Below are 20,860 nucleotides of genomic sequence, written 5' to 3'. Positions count from 1 at the left end.
TTTTGTTGTCACTATCAAGCCCGACCACGGTATGGGGGCAGCAACGGCAACCGCGGCCACCCACCTGCATTCCTCAACCACCATGCCCGCAACAACAACAGTGACTCTGCAGCGAGCACGACGGGGCAGATACCGGCCGGTCGGCCATGCGCTCAGAAACAACCTCCTCGCGGGCGTGGGATACCTCGAGCTCGCCAACGCCGGCGACTTCGCAGCGAACGTCTGGAACGAGATCCCCGTCCCTCGCCATGCGATGATACTCATGGCCATAGGCGGTCCCATCGCCCTCCTTGTGTCCCTCGTCGCTGCTCGAGATTTCTATCTAAGCTGGCGGAACGTCTCGCTTCTATACGCCGAACGCAAAGCCCTTCAAGCGATGCCCTATCGCAACGACAAGACAGCAGCGATTCTAGGAGTCAACGCCCGCGAGCTCGGGACTGAGGTCATTGACCGCATGCTCATGGACCTGTTTCTCGGATTCGGTGCGCTGCTCGTGGGAACGGGCACGATCATGGCGATCTTCGGGGCGAACCACCGTGTCTTCCTGGCCAGTAACCTCCTCTCGGGATTCATCGGCAACGGATGCGCGGCGTTGTTCGGCGTGTTCAACGCCTTCTGGTCAGCGTACCTAGTCTACCGCTTCCAACTCCGCTACGCTGCGTGTGAGCGTGACTCGAACGTGGGGAGTGTTCAAACGAAACTACGCCATCGAGTCCGACGCTTCCAGTGGCATGCGGGCGTCAACGGGGTCAACGGGCTGGTGTCTGGGATGGCGTCCATGGTCACCGCGAGAATGTGGTGGGGGTACGTCGTGCTGATCCCGTGCGTCATCGTCATGATCGCGAGCAATCTCTTCTGGAAGTGGAAGCTGGGTTATGATCGGCCGATTCTCCTCGCTCCTCTTAATGAAGTGCAGACGAAAGAGAAGACGGGTGTCGAGGACGAGAGCGCAGTCGATATTCTGGACTTGTTGGCAGCTGTCAAAGAGGCACGGAGTGAGCTCCAAGGCCTCGGTGACGATTGTCCATTCGAGACGAAACTCGCGTTCATCAGCGAGAATCAGATGCTGGAAGCGTTTTGCATAAGACTGGCCCGGAGATGGCCAGTCCATCACCTGTTTGCTGCGACCGAGGTGGTTACTGTCAGTTTGGAAGACTTGAAGCATCTATTAGACGAGGACGCGAAGATGAAGCAGGAGACTCAAGGGTTCCTGCGTAAGGAGGCGATGGCTTTGTTGGAACATCGGGAGCGATATCTACTTGAGCTGATTGGAGAGGTTGTCCGGAAGGGTGGTATGCATGTTTAACATTGATAGTGTATGTATATAGCACCTGCTGGCAGGTGAACAGACAGTATACATCAACCATATAATACCGTCCCACTCTACAAGCTTCAAACTCCCCGCTAGAACGCTTCAATACCGAAATCTCTTCTATATATCGTCAGACTCAAACAGATACTCTGAGCTAAAAAGACCTACCACTATAACAACTCATACTCGCCCACCTCAACCCCCCAAGCCGCGAGCAGGTACCGGAACAGAGTAATCACCCCGCCGGTTACTATGAATAGCCCGATCGGCCGAAGAAGCCAGAGCCAGAGCGCTCTGAAGATCGTCCGCGTAAGTCGGCTATAGGTTAGCGTTAGCAGGTACCATATGATGGGCTGGATCAATGGCGTGAAGTGGGATTTGGGCTTACGTTGCGATGTTGGCCATGTTGGTATCTCCTAGTTCTGTAGACTCCGTGCAGGGCAAGCAATAAAGAGTTCACAACAAGTGCATACCATCCTGAATAAGGCGGAATATTAAGAGAAACAGGCAACTATGATGTGGCCAGCTTGCGCAAGTCGATCCGGCTCATCGTCGGCGGCGTTGGCTGAATTGTGCTGCCTGGGATAGGGCAAGGCAGTGGGTCTCGATGAGCATTGTTGAGAGAATTAAGTGGGTTCCTCCACATTCTCAGCCCTACAAGGTCCCGAGTAGCCGTTTTCAGCAGGATATTGATTATCTCCGAGGTCGAGGGTTATAGGATGGTTGTTGGTCACGGGCGGCATTGACGTCCGCAGCCCTACCCTACCTTCTTGCCGACGAAAACCTTGAGAACCTCCATCACTTGCACTTCCACTTACCGGATGGGAGGAATCTATAAGTACAAGGGTTTCCCTGGTTGAACTTCCACTGCATCATAACGCACCACCATGATCCTCCAAAACAACACCCAGTTCACCTACTTCCCCTGCCCGACCCAGGAGGCCAAAACGGCCTCAAGCTGGGAAGACCTAGCCCCATACTTCGACATCACAAAAGGCAAAGCCCCAGAAGGCCTCTGGTGGCTGGACGTCTCCTCCGCCACAGCATCAGACGTAACTGCCATCGCCCGCAGCCTCTGCATCCACCCGCTCACAATCGAGGACATCGTCTTCCAGGAACCGCGCCAGAAGATCGAGACGTTTCCGGGGTATTATCTCATCTCGCTCCGGACGCTGGCGTCAACGTTCGACAGTGAAGACGATGCAGAGCCAAAAGAGCCAGACCAGCTCCCACCGACTCCGTCCCATCCCACAATGCTATACATCCTCGTCTTCACCAGCGGCACGGTAACGTTCTCCCCTAGCGGCTGCGACCACGCATCCCGAGTCCGAAGCCGGATCTCTCGAGTCCACGACAGGTCCATCCTATCCAGCGACTGGATCTGCTACGCCTTGTTGTGAGTCCAGTCCCAGCCCTCCCCTCACTCCCTTGGGCCTTACCCTAACAGTCTCAGCGACGAAGTAATCGACAGCTTCGCGCCGTACATGGAAACAACATCGCGGCAATCCGAAAGCATCCAAGACAGCATCTTCACAGCGCGAGACGCCGACATGGGTCCGCTAATGCAGCGGATCTACACCATCCGCAAGCGAATAAACCACCTGACGCACTCACTCTCGGGAAAATCCGACGTGCTGAATGGATTCGTAAAGCGGTTCCACAGCAGGACAAATATGATGCAGCATAGCTTTCCAGAAGGCGATCTACTCGTCTACCTCAGCGACGTCCAAGACCACCTCGTCACAATCCTGGCCGAACTCTCGCACCTCGACGAGATCACAAGCCGGCTGCAGAGCAACTTCCTCGCGCAAACGGGGGTGAATAACATGCGGCTGAGCGTGCGGCTGAACGACGGGTTGAGCAAGGTGACGGTGCTGGCGACGATCTTCGTGCCGCTGCAGATGATCACGGGGCTGTTTGGGATGAATGTCACGGTGCCCGGGCAGGATGTCGCGTCGCTGGTGTGGTTCTTTGGGATTGTGGGCGTTTTTGCGGCGGTTGTTCTTGGGGCTTGTTTTGTTGCGGTGCGGATGAGGTTGTTGTAGATACCATGGTAGAATTCTACTCGGTATACCGGGATGAGGCCTAGAGGCTGGAGGGATAGATGGGGATGCACTTTTGGTTTCGCCACGAGATGGCTTCAGTTAGTGAAAGGGTTGTTAGTCGTGGAGGAATGGCATTTTTCTCGGCACGCATGTCCGCAGTTTCCAAAGCGCCTGGTTGTGTTGGCATGAAAACAGGATCGAGACAAGAAGGAATCGGGACATACTGATTGCACTGCTGGTTGCAGACACCTTGATGGCTCAGGCAGGGAGCAAGAGCAGACCGTCAAGACTGCCAGGGACAGCGAGGTGGTTATTGCGAAAAAGACAAGGCGTGACGCAGCAGATAACTTTCTATAAGCGAAGCCTCAGAGGACGAGTTCCCTGTGTAGAAGAGTTACTATGGAGTTAGATTAGGAAGAAATTTCGTTGATGCTTACAGTAGAAGGGCTGGTCGACTTCCTAAACTGCATCCTCCTCTACTCTCGCCTTTAGCGCTTGGAAATCCGCTTCCTTTTTATCAAGCTCCTCTTTCATTGCCGCCCATTCCTCATTATACTGGTTGAGCTGCTCCATCTTGCTGCTGACAAACAGTTCAACGTCATGGTCGGCAACTGTCGCGAGTTCATCGATCGAAGGTAGAAGCTGTCGAATAGCATTCCAAGCCGGGCTGTCGGGCGCTTCGAAGCAGGAGTATATCAACTCATGAAACCAGAATTTCCCGTCCTCCATGGACTCGCGCATGAGGGCCGCCATATCAGGCATCGGGCGACCTTCGACTCTTTTCTGCTGCTCCTCCTCCAACACTTTCATAAAAATCTCAAGAAGCGAGTTGTACCTGGAAACATCCGCATCTTCCCAATCAAACGGTTTCTTCAGGAGTAGCCACCGCGGAGGTGAGTACAGCATCTGGAACGGTGCTGCATAAGCCCATTCCCAGTCTAGCACCGCGACGATCTTCAGCTCCTGTGCGTTGTTGACCAGCATATTTCCAAACCGGAAGTCGTCGCAAATCAGCTTGAACGGGCCATAGTCATACTTGCTGTCAACAAAACGGGGTACAATGGCCGTGAATATCTCATTCTGGAGATATTTACGACGCGCATCTTCGCTATCATCCACTGAATTAGGCTGGTCGCGCAGATGCTGCATGTCTTGGATGGCCACATGATGGAAATAGCTGGTGGCTGAAGAGAAGGTCTCGGAAAGAGGGCCTGTACGTGGGCAGTGTCAGCTGGAACGATCAAAGGAACGGGGAACATACCACCAACGCGAACGCCCCCGTGGCTCTCGATTTCATTCATCTTCAGCGTCAACGGCCTGGAATTGATGGCATTGCTAAAATCCGCATCTCCAGAGAGCGAACCTATTCGCGGAAAATCATGTGCAGAAAGCTCCAACAGGAAATTCGCAATTTGGCGGTATATAGTTTCCAGTTCCTTATTACTGATGTCTAACCGGAGGGAATGAGCTTCTTCAGGGCCAGTCCCTTGCCTCAAGATCATGTCCAAAGGTTCCCCTTCAATGAACTCCATGATGATGAACGCCCCAAGGCCAAGCGGATTCTCATCGCTGAGTCCCCACGCGATGACAGACGGCACAGGGATGTTTGTCTTGTCCTTGACAAAGCGCATTGTAGCAGCCTCATGGCTGACTTTCTCATCGCCATCCATCACCCGGCCAGGCACTGCAAACCGCACCATCCATTGAACCCCATCGTCGAATCTAATCATGCAGCTCCAATTGAACGAGCCGCAATTGTCGCCGACCACTTCTGAAGGCTGATTGTTGCGAAATGTTGAAACCCAGGTCGCGATTGGAGGCCCCTTGGTGCTGTTAAAGCGTCTGGCCCACGAAAGGGACTCGGCGTAGTGAGAAGCGTGGGCGCGCTCGTCCCAGTCCATGCCAGGAATCGATTGGGAGAGTAACTGATTGATATTTTGTGTAGATAGCAGGTAGTTGGGTTGGCAACTTTGGAAGAAGATGTTGCCAACGGAAGAAGGGGCATGAGCTTCTATTTATTTCGGCGATTGGGCGCATAGGTATCACATGACATTCAGAGAATCCCCTTCATAACACCTGGTGAATGGCAAAATAGCCCTTATAGAGTTTCTCTACTGGAGAAGTTTTGGATTTTATGTTTGTGAGCGTGCCCATAGAACCATTGAAGGATGCGGTCAGCAGGACCATAGGTAATGTTTCTCTTCACCCCTGTCGAACAAAATATATATTGACCAGGTGTAAATCTAAGTTTCCCAAGAACAGCCGAAAATCGTCTAAGACGACTATATAAGATCTCGGAAAATGGCAATTGCAAATAAATAAACGGGGAATCATCCTACATACCTAGAGCGACGCCTTCTCCAGCACCAAACCCTCCGCTCTAATCAACTTGACCAGATCTTCGGCGACCCCCCAAGAGATCTCGTACCCTCTTCCAGCAGCACCATACCCATGGACAACAGTTCTCCCTTCGCCAAGCTTTTCAACTTCAATGCGCATCCCCCCTTCGCGAGCGGGACGCCTACCAACAATATCCCGAATAACGTCGAACTTTCCGCCGCTCTCTGCCGAGAAGGGGAACCACTTGCTCGCATTGCGGAGCAGAGTCTCTCGCGTTTCCAGCGACGGATTCGGGTCCCAGTTATTGACCTGCTTCGTTCCGCCAATGATCGTACCACCTTCGAGAGGGCGCGGGATGCAGAAGGACCAGGTGCCATCGGAGTTCTGGCGGGTGAGCGTTACTGAGCAAGGGTTGCGGACAAGGCAGGTTTGGCCTGGAGGTCAGGTCAATACTCTGTGGATTTTGCGAGCCAGTATAAAGGTTGACTTACCCCGAATAATAAACGACTTCGAATCCCCGAACCCAACGCCCGAGCAATTCACCACCGTCCTAACATTCTCCGCAAGATAAAACGCCTCCTGCACATTGGCAAGCGTATACTCCTTCACCATACCTCCCTTGATCACAAACCTCCTTAGCATATACGCACAATACACCGGCGAGTTGATCGTAAACGTATTATACCGCACCCCCCACTTTACTCCTTCAGGCAGCTCACTAGCCTCCAGCTTCCGAAACCCATCGAGATGCGTGTAGTTGCCCAGAGCGCGCTCGTCAAGGTACTCAGCCGGCGGATTCTCAAGGTGCTCAACACCCTCGACCCACGCGACACCGGAGCCCGGCACACTCGCTTCGTGTCTGAAGTGCTCGTATGTGCGGCGCGCTTGCTTCTCCTCGCGGATGGCTTGCGGTGAGGAGCCGGGGACGGGTCGGTAGTGGGCGCCGGCCCATGGGGACGCGTAGTTGACGGATGTGGTGTTGGGCCAGTCGCGGGCGACGAGGAGGATTTGCTGTGAGGGGGAGAGGAATTGTTGGAGGTGGAGGGCTGTGGAGAGGCCGATGACGCCGGCGCTGAAGGGATTAGTTCCTGATCGAATGAATTGCTTTGGAATCGTACCCGATCACGATGATTGTTTCTTTCTGCGCCATAGTCGTCTATAGTTGAGGGTTTGGAGAGTGGTTTCGCGGGTGGTGAGGGGGAGATAAAGGATCCCCGCAGACGAGGCTGATAAGTTGCTGATAAACTCCGGTGCTCGGCCGTGACTCATTTGAAGGTGTCGATAGCAGGTTTATCAGTTATCAGCGTAGAATGAACCGTAACTAGAAATCGTACGATTTACAAGCCTCTTATAAACGGGACGGGCTACACTAGTGGTGCTATGGTGGAGAAGTTGGAGATGCAGACGGATAATTTTCCATTCCTTAGGCTAGAACAGCCTTGTGAGCCTCCGCTCGTGTATGTTTTGCTGACCGCCCAGCCACCACATCTAGATATACGAGGATGGCGGCTCTCGATAGGCTTCGTGCCATTGTCGGGCCGGTCATCGCGTCCGAGCTGCGCGGCGCCGCGGACATTGTGACGGAATCGGCGAGATGCGTTGTGAGGTCTAAGTATACATCCGATGACCGCAGGACCTGAACTGCGATGTATGCAGGGTGGGAGACAGCATCAGGAAGTGCTGTAGATGTCGAGAAACGAGATCGTGGTGTCACTAATCCAACGCGTCCGGCAGCTTCTCGATGGTGAACTTTCCTCTGGCGACTTTCATGATTGGCACACCAGGAATCTTGCGGAGGCGACGGCAAAGGTCCTTATCGTTCGTTGCGACGAGGTAGATTCGGTGTTTGGAGACCTATTGCCAATTGTTAGCGAAGGTCAGGCATAGGATCGTGGCGTAAACCCACCCGATCGACAAGGCAGTCATCGGCGTATGTTCCCTTGTGCGAGCACTTGACCCTCTCCCATCTCGGATCCTTCGCAACCCGCAGCGCAAGACGGTACTTGTCACCCAGCTTTTCCAACTCCGCAATGGTGCAATCGGTGAACGTCGGGATACACTTCGCGTACAACCTACACCCATCTCATCAGTATATCGCCAACGACAAAACGATTCCACGGTATAACGAACAAATCCATCATCGCCGGCAGCAAATCGAGCTTCGCGCGAATGGCGTGGGAGACAAAGTTGGTATCGACCAGGACGCGGTAAGGGGGACCGAGAGCGGTGTTGGCGGCGAAGAACATGTTCGTCGGAGCGGCTTGGACATGGCGAGTGATCTCTTCGGGCTTCTTCTGGGGCGGTTCCGGTTTCTTGAGTCGCTCGTCGCGGGCTTTGATCGTGCGCTTCATCTGCTAAGGTATCAGCGGCTGTTTGGGCGGAGTTGGGTCGCTTGGTGGCGGACCTGCGCGAACTTCTTTGTTTTCTTTGCGATACCCATGATGGCAAGAAGATGAATACACAGCAATAAAATGCTAGAGACTGGGGTATGAGACTGCGCGACAACCGGCGTCAAGATTTGTTGCGATAAGAAGCCGTCTTGGAAGCAAGAAAATATTGACGGGCCGATGTTGTGCCGACACAGTCACGTGCACTATATACAGCACTGGGCACAAAATGCATAACTACTCACTACCGAAAATAGCAAAAGCGACCGTGCATGTGCCTGCATAACTAGCAAGTCCACAAACGCCCCTGAACTTTGAAACCTCTTGACATTCTACAAACACCTCGAGACGTCTCTCATAAGCGACTGCCTGATTCTGGGTTGAGTACGAGATTCGCTTTCATCGCCTCAATGTCCCAGTCCGAAAACCCCAGTGTGTTCCTCAGATAGCCCACCACTCCACCATACCCTTCGTCGAGAGCCTCCAGAAACGCCATCATGCCGCTAGCGTGAACACCCCAAACAACTGGAAGCACCGGGTTGTCCAAGACTGATTTGCCATATACACTCTGCATCATCTTCAGGAGGGCAAGACGGCCAGGTTCCAGCCCGATGCGGGTCAATGTGAAATCGTGGAGGAGCTCCTCGTCTGAGCTTCCTGCGAGTCGATGAATCAGCGCTGCAAGGACGCCCGTGCGGTCTTTTCCAGCTATACGCCCAGGCCCGTTAGCAACTATTTTCGATTCCGACCAGGAAAGGCTCACCTGAGCAGTGGAAGAGAAATGGCGTCTCAGGCTCGTCTCGGATGTGCTCAAACACGGCCTTGTAAACCGGCGCATGCGTTTCCAGATACCCCGTGTACATTTCCACGACCTGCTCCATGGACCCCTCAACATCTCGAGCAGCTGTCATCCCCGGCACAACCTCGGCGTAAGGGATCCATACAATCTGGACACCGTTGATGACCGGGCTGGGATTCTTGGTGCGCTCGTCGACCCGGCGCAAGTCGAAGATCTTTCTGATACCAAGAGTGTTCAACACAGAGATACCTTCCTCCGTGAGCGTCGACGCCGGTGCGCCGCTTCGATAGACAAGTCCCGATCGCAGGACGGCGGGGAAGGCAGAGAAGGGAGATGCGCCACCGCTAATGTCGCGCAGGTTGAAAATACCGGGGACCGTGGCAAACGGGGCCTGAGAGATGACCTCCGCGACGGCATCTTTCGGAAGCGCAGCAGCGATGTCGGTCGCGACAAGATCTTGGAGGTTGTATGAGAGAGCCATGGTTCAGACGGTTAATTATGGAAGTCGAGCGAGATGAGATTTTTTCCGGCTTATAGATGAGAGAGGCGAACGATCCCTGCACCTCACATGCAGCCGTTCGGAGTCTTGGAGAAGACATAGTGAGATCCACGCGCAGCCGAGCTGGAGCGGGGGATTTCGCTATCGCCGCAACGCTAGTTGCCGAGTGCTCACGGTCCCTTTCAACCGCTGTAGATGGCCGAAAAGGGCAATGTCGTATAGGGCTAATAAAGACCGTCCCGAGCCTAGAGAGCTGGCCGTCCTATCCACTTGCGCCGTTACGTGACCATCGACTCGCATTGCTTTCTGGTTCGCCCACGCTTCCAACCAAGCCTTCACGGCCTTGATTATGGTCAGACTTTATCACAAGGAGGAAATGCGTTTTCCATCCACGACCTCGATGCACGGATGGAGAGGATCGATATATTCCCGTTGTGAAACGTGCATAGTACCATCATTGGCCGAATGCACCCGTGCCTACCGCAGTACAGAGTTCAATTTGAAATCTATTGATACAGACAGTCAACCGCTACTCATTCTTTTTCCCAACGTACCCTCCATCGCGCAAGCCAAAGTAACTGACGACACAGACGACACCCATAGCGGCGAACATGAGCCAATACGCCGCTTGGAAGCCTTTCAACGTATCATTCTCAGAGTGCTCTGTGACTGAAGCAGCAATAGCAGCACTAACGGCCAAACCAACCGAGTTCCCAACTTGAGAAACCGAGTTGAAGACCGCGCCAGCAAGAGCTTGATTTTGACCTGGATAGGCGCGGGAAATAATCAGGTTGGAGACCGTGAAAAGGACTGGGGCGCCGATGTCAGCAGGTGTGAATACCGTAGTTGATCAGGACATTTACCATCAGAATGAACGGGACTCAGGAGCATTGCCACGAACGGGCCGCGCCAGTATCCCCATGATGGATTCACCAAAGCCATGAGAATGGGCGAGGCAGTGCTGACGAGAGCGGATGAAAACACCAAGACGCCGACTTGAACTTTGTCGACAGTATACCCCGTGAAGACATTCGTGATGGCGCCTGCTACTACCATCGGCAGGAACATGAGAGACGAACTGAATGCTGAGTGGTGCTGAACCTCTTGGAAGCTGGGAGAGTCAGCCAAATAGGGCTATCTGAATGATCGAAGGACGTACTATAACGAGGTAAAGTACTGCAGCGCGTTCAAAACAGCCCAGGCGAAGAACACTATGACGCAGGTCGCGCTGAAGATTGTGTTCCTCCAGAGGCTGTTGGGGATTAGCGCTGGTCGACCATGTTTCTCCTGCCAGCCCACCCAGAGCACGAAGGTCGGGAGTAGGATGATCGATATCGCAAAGAGAACAATAATGTATGTCTCCCCGAGATTGTGGTAGCTCTCGGTGATCTGACTGTCATTCCATTAGCTAAGGCTCCTCCCTGCATCCAACGGGAGTACTTACGCCAGGACGAAAGAAAGCAACGCCAGAGAAACACCGATCATGAGCGCACCAACCCAATCAATCCGCTTCAAACCTTTTACCAGCGGCTCAGTCTTGGTCACTTCAGCCGGAAGACTCCAAAAGGCCAAAATCGATAGCAAAACATTGATGATGGCGCTGATATAATATCCATATCGCCACCCGATTGAGTCCGCGAAAATTCCTCCCAGAATCAAACCGATGGAGTAGCCAAGTGGCTGCCCGACGCCCATAGCCGCGAACCCTAGATTCCTCGATCTCCCCGGCGGAAACGTCCGCGTCATCAGACTCACAGCACATGGAAGACACATTGCCACGGCAATTCCAAGCAGGGTGCGGAAGACAATTAGCTGTGTCCCTGTTCGCGCGAGACCGCATGCGAGCGTGAAGACTGCGAAGAGCGTACTTCCTGTCAGCCAGATGCGTCTGTCTCCAACCACATCAGCGAGCGACCCGAATGTGAGCAAGGTGCATCCGGCTGCGAGCGCGTAGACGGCTGCTGGCCAGAGGAGCAGGTTGGTGGGCAGGGAGAGGGAGGTCGACATGACGGGGAGGGCGACCGTCAGAATGCCCGAGCCAGTGGTGTTCAGAAAGCTGACCCCTGAGAGGGCGATCACCGCGGTCACGGCTTGGGCGCGACTGAGCGGTTTTGGTTGCTGAGGGATAGATACCATCTCGTGGCCATGATGCATCGTTTCTTGCACCGTGGTTTCCTGGGTTTGCGACATGCTCGGGGTATGTTAATCTGGACGCACTCTTCACAGCACCGGTTACGGCTCCCAATGGCTATATTTTAAAGATGCCTTGGTTGGGAGTTCGCTTGCTTGGTAAGTTCTCAATTTACTAAGGTCGGGCGGAATGGATTCCGGTTCTTTTGTAAGCTAACTGACGATGTCGCAGGGCGCTCTTATCTAGGCCCCAGCCAATCAATCACTGGTTAGAGAACACGCCGAACTAACTACAGTAGACATAGTCACCCTATCTCATGCTCAGCTCGGTGCTTACCATGCACTGGTCTCACAGACTAATAGTAGGGCTTGAGAGCGACGTTATTCACGATCTGACGAACTTGTCGTCCCTCGTATACAACGCCATTTGTCACCCTGGAGAAGCATTTACTCATCTATACAAAGCGCAACTCAATTTGCTGTGCTGTCTTTGATGCTAGACTACTTTGCGGCCCGGACTTGACTCAGGTATCAGCCTATCGGGCCAGATTTGTGCATGCTGTCGGGTACCTACTCTGATCGAGAGCGCTCCTGGATTGTGAGAGTTGATTGCGACCTGCTGCAAGCTCGATACCTTCATACTCACCGCGCCGAAAAAAATCACTTCGAGATGGTTGCGAACTCATGGCTCCATGGCACTGCACTACCTAAACTACCTAGAAGAGGCTCGGCTGGTTGGACTGGTTTTGCCGAACAGCTGCAAGGATCCATAAAGGCCAGTTCCACGGACAGTGTATACAATACTCCAGGAATTGAAGGGATGAATTGACCGTAGTGCCGAGGTCACGAACAGCACTACCTCCGACGGCAAGCGGCTGGCGCATGATCGGGATTTCCGACTTCTTTCGGTCTAGAAACCCAGGTTTCTGGTGTTGCGAGCAGAAGAGCTCGATCTATGACGGATGGACTCACGGATTGAGAAGGGATCAAGGCGGAAAGTATCTTGGACCCATTCCGGCAAGCGAAGATTGGACTAGAGGCCGCGAGGAAATGGATAATGGAGCAGCCCACCGTCGAATGGGCAAGGAAGCTGGAAAGATGTGCCGACCCCGCACATTCAGAGCTTTGGCTTAACAGGGCAACTGAGGTTGCCGCCCACTAGGCCCAAGGGGAATCGCGTGGTGCCCCAACCCCGGATCAGCTGTCGCGCAGTCGAATGCTTCGCTTCGTTCAAGCACGGGACAAATGGCCCCGAGTCCCTTCCATGGCGTCTATTCGTTATTTGCCAATCCCCTTGTCCAGCTAAGCTAGTTGCAGGATATAATCCCGAGCGAGGGGTCCCATTGAGGTAAATGTCCTGTATAAGGAGTGCCCAGGCTCAGTTTGCTAGGTGTTCTCAACTCGTACTTCCAGACGACGATGACTGATACCACGGCAAGTAAGTCGAGCGTGCTCCAGGCGTCCTACTTTGGCGCGTACTTTATCAGTCCCTTGGCGATTTCCGGATGGCCAAGGTCTCAAAAATGTGCAATGGGTGTACCTCGGGATGGCATGCTTCGTCGGCTTGTTGATCATCCTCTTTTGGCTCGCTCCCTTCCTACGATCATCGACGCTTATCAACAAACCCTCAAAAGCATGATCTCCGAGAGCGGACAAGAGCCAGCCCCTCCGAGAAAGCAGTACAACCTTTCCCTTGGAGTGTCGAACTAGTTTTGCTATGTCGGCAGACAGGTTGCTCTAGCTGGGTACCTATCAATTTTTGTCTCGAAGCGGGCTATTCCTCTGCACAAGCTTGTATGTTCCCCGGTTTCAAAGTCCGAGACTTTATACTGATTGTGACGGGCAGCTAACCTCCTAGCCGTTGCGCAGGGCCGTACGCATTCAACCACTGCCTCGCCAGGGGCCTCATGATGAAGGCCGTTGAACCGCGGTACATGCTAACTGTATACCTCGCCCTTTGCGTTGTATTCTTCATCGCAGTAATGAACACTTATGGCGTAACTTCGGTCGGACTCTGCATTCTGGTCTTCTGCTTTGACTTCATACGTCTTCTGCTCTCCCTCTTACTATTAAACTCATACAAACGATGGTGGTGCTTCGCAACAATCTTCATCCTCGCCCTGCGCGCCCTCGGTTGACACACCAAGACCGGAGATCATTCCTTGCCACTGCGATCTCGGGAGGTACTGTTTTTTTCACCCATGATTGGTGCTGTTGTGGTACGTTTTTCCTGGCTCGTGCACCAGTAAGTCGAAAAAGCTAATGCATCGATCAGTACAACCGGAATGCGCACATCGCGAGGGCGATCCCTTTGATGGGGTACATCCTTGCACTGGTCTTCCCAATCTATGTAAAATCATCAAGGATTCGATGGATGTTCCCCGCAACACAACGATCAATGTAGATGTCGCAGTCGGCACAGAGGTTGAGTTGAAGATGGAGCGGGGAGGTCACATCCAGAGCGTGCAGGTGGAGCGGGTTGATTGAGGTAAGCAAAGCCTCACATATGCGGATCCGATAGCAGTGCATTGCAGTGAGAGCTTCAGTTGATACGCTTTGAGGGTCTCGTCGATAGGATTATAGTGCTGGTTGTACCTGTCCACTGTACTTGTTTCAGTTCATCCTCACCGCGGTTGACGTTAGAGCTTTGATTCCTGGATATGCAGAAAGGACCCGAAGTGACAGTCGGAATCAAGGCACCTTTGTACTCTGCTACACGGATTGTGACCTGTATTTGCTTTTTGTGGCCCCGATTACGTGTGAGACACTGGATGATGGCATGATGTTCTCGAGTATATTAACTGTACCTGTTGAGGCATGGTGCAGACCCCAAGTGGCTCTGGTGGGGTTTTTGAATACTAACAGCCTGACAGGTAGACTGATTAGATTCCGCACGAGGCATTATCGCCACTGACGCTGAGGATTAACCGGCCCAGTTGGGAACGCAGTTAGGGCTCGGGATGGTGCAGTCGCATCCCCAATTCCACTTCCATTGCGAGACTTACGGTGAAGCCAGCCTCAAAAGCAAGCGTTCGAACTGCTATTCATGATTTGTCTTTGCGATTCCAATCTCCGGCCAAGTGGAGCTATTGAATCCTTCGATATCAAACCTGCGCCGTTTCAGCGAATCAGCGGCGGCATAGAAGAGCTGCTTTTGCTATGCATCAAAATGGGTCCAAGTTCTCGGCTTTCCCTCGGACGGTCTTCTTCAGTGCGCTCACGGTGACACACAGCAGAGCATAAGGTGTGGTCTATTCTCTGTGTGTAACCTGCGCAAAACATGGGCTGATTGCTTCGCCTCTGAGCTCTGACGGTATGGGTTCTGACTGCGTCCGTCAGCCCCAACTCGACCACTGTGATTTTTCGTAATCACTTCTAAGATATCGACGTCTGAAGACGAGGTCCCTTCTTCAAGCATCGTACTTATGTCCTGAAACAGCAACTCCCGCCCCTGTCGTCCCGCGTGCAGCCTCAGTTCCACGTGAGATCGTCGCCCAAGTCGATCTATCGGGTTGAGAAGCATGGACCACAGTGGCGTTCATCATTGATCAAGCAGCAGGGTCCACTACCGGAATGCGCGGGGGCTGATCCCTTTGGATTGATTGATTTGCTGACGAAGTCGACACTGGAGGGGTGTCGGAATCCAGGCGGCATTAGCCTGCATGATGCCGGGTGCAAACATCAAATTTTAAAGGAGACGCATATCCCGCCTCATTTGCAATCTTATTTCTGATGTTTGCTCTTCCCATGTATGACTTCGAGCAGCTGATGCTTAGAGACCGTGGACAGTACCTGTGTCTACCCATTACTCTGCGACTTCGACTTCACATTACCCTGCACTGCAACGAACCGAATCCGAGATTTATCCTCGCCAGGACTAGAGCCCAGAGTTGCGCCATGAGTGGCATCAATGATCTTCAAGCGGTCTCTCACGGCGCAATGTATGCGACCATCTGGGTGGAATATGGCATCACCACCGTCGTCATGGTCCTGCGCGCCTACTCCCAGGTGTTCATTTTGCGGAAGTTCACTGCGGACGATCTCGTCATGGTCGGCGCCTACGTTAGTCCCCAAAGGCTGTCTGTGTATATTCAGGCTAACAAAGGATGTGTGCTAGGTAGTTCAAGGGATCGCCTCGTCGCTCGTCACAGCCTCCGTGCACCACGGCCTCGGCTCCAGCTGGAACCCAACAAGTCTATCCTCTGTCCAAGACGCGACGGAGATGCTGAAATACGCGATGATCAGCATGCCGTGCGGTACCATAGCGTCCATGCTCGGTCGGATCTCGTTTATACTGTTTCTACTCAAGAGCGTCATCACGGTCCATAACTTGCGACGAAAAGTGCTCTGGGGTCTTATTGCATGCCAATTTGTCAACGTCATTCCGTGCGTGTTGCAGTTTACGCAATGCAACCCCGTCAGTGCTTTGTGGGATCCGCTCAAACTGATTGAGAAATGTCAAGGCGCGACGATGGTGCAGAATTGGGGGTATTTCCAGGGGGGTATGAGTCGATCATTCGACCTATAGCTCTGTTTACTGATGTGTGGCCGACAGCGTTCAATGGCTTGACAGACCTATTCCTGACCGGAATCGGTCTCGCCGTGATTCTGACACTCAAAATGAGCCGCCGAAATAAGATCATTCTCAGCTCGATTGTTTCGCTGAGTTTGCTGTAGGGCTCTCGTCACAGCTCAACGCGCTCTATCTGCATGCTAACAAAACCAGTGCAATGATCGCATCCATCCTGAAGACCGTCCAACTCCGAACCATGAACAGCCCCAGGTTTAGCTACGCCATGGCCATCTACGCAATCTGGTTCCTGTACGTCTCCGCGTCCGCAAGCAACTAGCCTACTCACATCCACTTAGAACCGAAGCAACAGTCGTGATCGTCACAGCTTCCGTCCCCCGTCTCCGCGCAATCATCGTGCTCGGCAAACAGACCAAACCATCCTACAACCCCTACCTCACTCCAGACTCCGGTAACGACCGCGCCGTGTACGCGAAAAGCGGCGAGTACCCGCTCGAACATTCCCGCGTCTCTAAGCATCGCTCGATCCGGACAACATTCTACGAGACCGAGGGCGACCGCTCACTTGTGCGTCCTGAGCCGGCGAGAAGTGTGAACACGAGGCCGAGTCTGGATAGTGCAGGTGGGATTGGGCCGGTTGAGTCGACCGAGTTAAGGACACTGCCGCAGGCTGCGAGAAATAGGAGTGTTGTGTAGGATTTCCTTTCGTTCATTTTTTGATGTCACAAGATAGGCTCTGGGATTCTTTATGCGCTGGTTATGCTTGGGGGGTTTCTGTCGTGTTTGCTTTGTTTTGAAATACCCATTTTGTTCCGTTTATGCTAGAGGCGGTCTTTGGATAGAATACTACTTTTTATGCACGTGGAGTTGGTTGGGTAGAGTTATGTTACTATAAAATGGTTGCTACGATCTGGCTTTTAGAGCTTTATATGCATATGAAAGCGAACTATGAGATTATATTCACGACATCAGCGTCCGACTGGACGAACAAGTATCAAAGCACGAATAGGGCAGCCAAGGCCCCGAAAGCCACCGTCACGCCAAGCTGGCTTAACCTGCTCGCTGCACCGGTGAAGCTCGAATCATCCGGGCTCGTTGCAGTTCCAGACCCCGAATCCGAAAAGGAGCCAGAGCCAGAGCCAGAGCCAGAGCCAGATCCCAAGTGCAAGTCCCAATCCGAGCCAGGTCCGGAATCAGAGTCGGAGTTGGAGTCGCCGGAACTTCCGGAGCCACTGCCTGACTCGCTGCCATCGGAGGAAGACGCCGAAGAGGAGGTGCCCGAGCTGAGGCCCGAGTCGCTACCCTCCAAGAACTCGGACGAGGAAGATCCAAGGCTGAAACCACTTCCTCCCGACGAAGATGAGTCGCCGTCACTAGATGCCGACGATGAAGAGCCCGAGCTAGACTCCGAGCTAGATCCCGAGACGCTTCCTGACCCAGCCGTATCCAAGTCGTCACTCGATGAGCCCAGCCCTAGATTGTTGTCGAGACCGGAGTGAGAGGTATCAGTTGCAGTCGCCTCCGAACCAGAACCAGAACCACTTGTTTGTGTTGCGGTCGGCGAGGGCTTAATTGTTGTGCTGCTTCCTTCTTTACCGCTGCTGCCGCCTCCGAAAAGCAGGTCGATCAAGTACGAGATTATTTGCATCAGGTAGTCGAAGATCTATACTCTTCAGTGGTAGTCGATATGAGTAAGGAGAGGAGACATACCGGGGCAAAGCTATTCACCAAATCACGAACATTATTTGCGAACTCCTCCGTCAACAGGAGACCCGCATTGTTGAGGAGTATCTTGAGCTGGGAGATGATATTTGAGTCAAGGAGGTCCAGCAGCGTCTGACAAGAGTAAGCCCCAACCTTCTTTACTTTCAAAGGGATAAACAGACCGGCATCAACGGCCCAAGCTGCTCAACAAGCGCCTTTACAGCATTCGAATTTAGCAAATCCGCAATAACATCGATGAGATTCTTTGTATCCTCTGCACCGCCATCACCAAGCAGCGAGGCCAACTGCGAGACGATGGCATTCACATTCCCCAGGGACTCGGGACTAATAAGCTGGAAGAGAGGCTGCAGGAGACCCGTTATTTTATCAACGATGTTGTCCAGGTCCAGTTGTCGCGCGACGAGTAGGTGTACGTCTTCCTGGGACACGACGTTTATGTAGAGGAGGGAGCTAGATGCGTTATTGTATGCCGGTGCAGGGGTAGATGAGCGGGCTTCGATGTCTATCAGAGTCGATGCCGAGGGTGAGGATAAAGCAGCGGTCGCGATGGGCACCAGGGCAAGGTATTGGAGGATGTGCATCGCGGCCAGGGCTGCGGACCTGCAGCGAGGGCACCTGGCTAGAGGTAGGAATCCGGGGTGCATGAGAGGGGCAGAGATGCTGCTAAGATATAGCCCTGCATGTTTGCAGGTGCTCGTTTCCGCGTCTGCTGAGGGTGGGATGCGGAGCAATGTCTGGGTGAGGCCCTGGCTCGGTAGCCTTAAAGTACATGTGATGGGCAGATTCCATTGTTATGCTTAGGTAGCTTGGACTAGTCATTGGCAAGGTCGTTCAAAGACTAAAAATAATGGCTAGTGTTTACAGCTGTGGAGGGATATAGCCCTAGCCTGTGAGAAGGTGGCGTGTGGAGAAGAGGGGGGATTCCTGGCCCTGCCGATCTGACATCAGGGGTCTGACTCGATCGAGACAGTCCAGGGACTTCCAAACCCCTATTCAGTACCCAATGGCAAGACTAGCAAGCGCTTGGAGATGCAAGCATGTGCCCCTCTCCTACCTATACAGACTCGAACTATCTCGGCCCGCGGAATTAGGGCTTGGCTGGAGTAGATTGTATATTAATGTCTCACTTGTAACCACAATTCCAGCCTTTCACTCCTCTACATTATAGCATAGTCATCCAGCAGATGTAGTCTCACACGACCGCAATTCATCTTGTTTGAATCAACCAGGAAGGCGTGAAATATGTGGACTGACCATGTATAGAATGGATGAGCTATTCATTAACAGCTTGTTGCCGCTTTTTCGTTGCTAGGTACTTGACAGGCAGCTGCTATGTTGGATTTAGTCCGTGCTAGTGGTTCAGGGTAAAGAAGCCCTGATTTCTCTGTTCCTGCACGGACATGAGGGAGGACAAGCTCTTCATAAATACCCCGTGCTTTTGGAGTAAAGTTATGGAGCAACAATCCTGCTCTGCTTTGACAATACTTAACCACCCTTTTATATTCCCAATTAGCATAGTGCGGTATTACCTTTCTTGAAATTTTGCTAATATAATACCTACTACCCTTTCCTTTTATACTTCCCACTCCCTGTCCTTTTAGATTAGCACTAAATTTTATAGTTATAGCTATATATATAATTATTAGGCTTTTTTAATGTAAAAAGATTACTAAATAACTTAAAAATATTATCGCAGCCGTGTTTGGGGCTTAGCAGGCAAAGTTCCACATAATAATATCCATAGATAGTACTTAGCTAAAGAAATACACATTTTCATGGATTCTATACATTGAAATATGTGCTTGGGTATTCCATGCACCCATAGACATACCACACCTGGTAATCTAATGTCCAATCCCTCTCACGTGCATAGTATAAGCAAAACATAAATAGTTAGGGAATAAACTCTGAAATTCTATCTTTTATATCCAGATACCAGTCCTAAAATCAAACACAGTGGAAGTATCCCTTACTCTGGAAGATAAGACGTGAATCGTGATGCGACCTCTTTGGCATGAGAATCTTGCGTATCACGCGGTTTCCAATTCCAATTAAGAAGCTACAGGGTCTCTGGTCTCCCAGGTAAAGTCCCATCTACGCCTGCTGCGAAGGCAATGTGCTGGGCGAGAGATACCTTACCACTGAAGACTTCTTACTCCCTGTTAAGCTGCTGATAAGTCGCGCTGTCTCTGTTCCGTGACACCCAACCTACGATCCTTAATTATGATGTTCCTGACCTGAACAAGAGTATCCCAAGCAGATACAATATTAGAACCCATCTTGGATAGTGTCACCCAAGCAACCCAAATCCTCTTTGGGTTAGTGCCAGCATTGCCAAGAACAGCCTCTCAAAAGACTCCCCCTGCTTCTTCTGCTTCTTCTCCCACAAATACCTGTACCTTACCACCGATCTATCGGCCTGTCGTCCTCTTTGAAGTCAGATCTAGCCGATTTTCCCTCTGGTTGTCTTGATGATTGGGTGGCGATCATTGCGCGAGGCCGGAACAAAGTAGAGGCCCGCGCACGATAAATTATAGGTCCTGGCTCCTAGTCACGTGAGCTTTATTAGGGATTATGTAAAATAGTAAAATTACTTAGGGTTATTATAATTAGTTTAAAAAAAGTATTATTATATAACTTTTTTTTATTACTTAAATATCGCGGTGTTAGGTTTACTATAATTAGTTTAAAAAAAGTATTATTATATAATTATTCTTGCTATAAAGTTCTTATAATATTATTATTTATTATTTTTAATTTTACTTTTTATATTTAAATATTATATAGCCTATATTTATAAAGTTAAATATAATATTAATTACTTACTATACTAGCTATAATTATTAATTTTTAATAATATAATTTTAGCGTGCCACGGGCCGTAAGCCTATTAATATTTATAATAAATATAAAAATTAATAAGTGCTTTAGGTTTATATAGCTTTATTTATTTATTATTATTATTAACTTAGCTTTAAAAAAGTAAAAAGCACTTTACTATAATTATTAATTTTTTTAATTTACTTATTTAACACCTTTCTTTTAATAAAACTAATTTAAATATATAATAATTATGCCTATTATAACTAAAG

General features: G+C 51.5%; 9 protein-coding genes across 9 annotated transcripts; 3 read left to right on the top strand and 6 right to left on the bottom strand.

The window, feature by feature from the left end:
- Window positions 1-82: 82 nt before the first annotated feature.
- DSM5745_10334 (uncharacterized protein) lies at window positions 83-1,306 on the top strand (the record flags this gene model as incomplete). Its single annotated transcript, XM_026752350.1, has 1 exon — window positions 83-1,306. One exon carries the CDS (start codon window positions 83-85, stop codon window positions 1,304-1,306), a length of 1,224 nt encoding a protein of 407 aa, XP_026599412.1.
- Window positions 1,307-2,199: 893 nt separating this feature from the next.
- DSM5745_10333 (magnesium transporter CorA family protein) lies at window positions 2,200-3,357 on the top strand (the record flags this gene model as incomplete). Its single annotated transcript, XM_026752349.1, has 2 exons — window positions 2,200-2,708; window positions 2,760-3,357. 2 exons carry the CDS (start codon window positions 2,200-2,202, stop codon window positions 3,355-3,357), a joined length of 1,107 nt encoding a protein of 368 aa, XP_026599411.1.
- Window positions 3,358-3,816: 459 nt separating this feature from the next.
- Window positions 3,817-5,258, bottom strand: DSM5745_10332 (phosphotransferase family protein; the record flags this gene model as incomplete). Its single annotated transcript, XM_026752348.1, has 2 exons — window positions 3,817-4,568; window positions 4,619-5,258. The coding sequence occupies 2 exons, from the start codon at window positions 5,256-5,258 to the stop codon at window positions 3,817-3,819; spliced, it is 1,392 nt and encodes a 463-aa protein (XP_026599410.1).
- A 442-nt stretch (window positions 5,259-5,700) lies between these two features.
- DSM5745_10331 (FAD-dependent oxidoreductase) lies at window positions 5,701-6,847 on the bottom strand (the record flags this gene model as incomplete). The annotated part of the gene is made up of 3 exons (XM_026752347.1): window positions 5,701-6,131; window positions 6,189-6,769; window positions 6,816-6,847. 3 exons carry the CDS (start codon window positions 6,845-6,847, stop codon window positions 5,701-5,703), a joined length of 1,044 nt encoding a protein of 347 aa, XP_026599409.1.
- Window positions 6,848-7,410: 563 nt separating this feature from the next.
- Window positions 7,411-8,137, bottom strand: DSM5745_10330 (rRNA-processing FCF1 family protein; the record flags this gene model as incomplete). Its single annotated transcript, XM_026752346.1, has 4 exons — window positions 7,411-7,551; window positions 7,604-7,769; window positions 7,828-8,048; window positions 8,102-8,137. The coding sequence occupies 4 exons, from the start codon at window positions 8,135-8,137 to the stop codon at window positions 7,411-7,413; spliced, it is 564 nt and encodes a 187-aa protein (XP_026599408.1).
- Window positions 8,138-8,439: 302 nt separating this feature from the next.
- On the bottom strand, window positions 8,440-9,364 carry DSM5745_10329 (tyrosine-protein phosphatase; the record flags this gene model as incomplete). The annotated part of the gene is made up of 2 exons (XM_026752345.1): window positions 8,440-8,792; window positions 8,848-9,364. The coding sequence occupies 2 exons, from the start codon at window positions 9,362-9,364 to the stop codon at window positions 8,440-8,442; spliced, it is 870 nt and encodes a 289-aa protein (XP_026599407.1).
- A 547-nt stretch (window positions 9,365-9,911) lies between these two features.
- On the bottom strand, window positions 9,912-11,572 carry DSM5745_10328 (uncharacterized protein; the record flags this gene model as incomplete). The annotated part of the gene is made up of 4 exons (XM_026752344.1): window positions 9,912-10,192; window positions 10,246-10,493; window positions 10,542-10,775; window positions 10,827-11,572. The coding sequence occupies 4 exons, from the start codon at window positions 11,570-11,572 to the stop codon at window positions 9,912-9,914; spliced, it is 1,509 nt and encodes a 502-aa protein (XP_026599406.1).
- A 3,837-nt stretch (window positions 11,573-15,409) lies between these two features.
- On the top strand, window positions 15,410-16,739 carry DSM5745_10327 (uncharacterized protein; the record flags this gene model as incomplete). Its single annotated transcript, XM_026752343.1, has 5 exons — window positions 15,410-15,574; window positions 15,630-16,014; window positions 16,068-16,185; window positions 16,239-16,334; window positions 16,382-16,739. 5 exons carry the CDS (start codon window positions 15,410-15,412, stop codon window positions 16,737-16,739), a joined length of 1,122 nt encoding a protein of 373 aa, XP_026599405.1.
- A 298-nt stretch (window positions 16,740-17,037) lies between these two features.
- On the bottom strand, window positions 17,038-18,349 carry DSM5745_10326 (uncharacterized protein; the record flags this gene model as incomplete). The annotated part of the gene is made up of 3 exons (XM_026752342.1): window positions 17,038-17,706; window positions 17,754-17,879; window positions 17,930-18,349. The coding sequence occupies 3 exons, from the start codon at window positions 18,347-18,349 to the stop codon at window positions 17,038-17,040; spliced, it is 1,215 nt and encodes a 404-aa protein (XP_026599404.1).
- Window positions 18,350-20,860: the final 2,511 nt, after the last annotated feature.

The sequence above is a fragment of the Aspergillus mulundensis genome (genome assembly GCF_003369625.1).
Source record: "Aspergillus mulundensis strain DSM 5745 chromosome Unknown scaffold_14, whole genome shotgun sequence".
In the NCBI taxonomy this organism is placed as follows: Eukaryota; Fungi; Ascomycota; class Eurotiomycetes; order Eurotiales; family Aspergillaceae; genus Aspergillus; species Aspergillus mulundensis.
The sequence above is the reverse complement of the archived record's forward strand: the minus strand, read 5'-3'. Positions and strand labels throughout refer to the sequence as shown.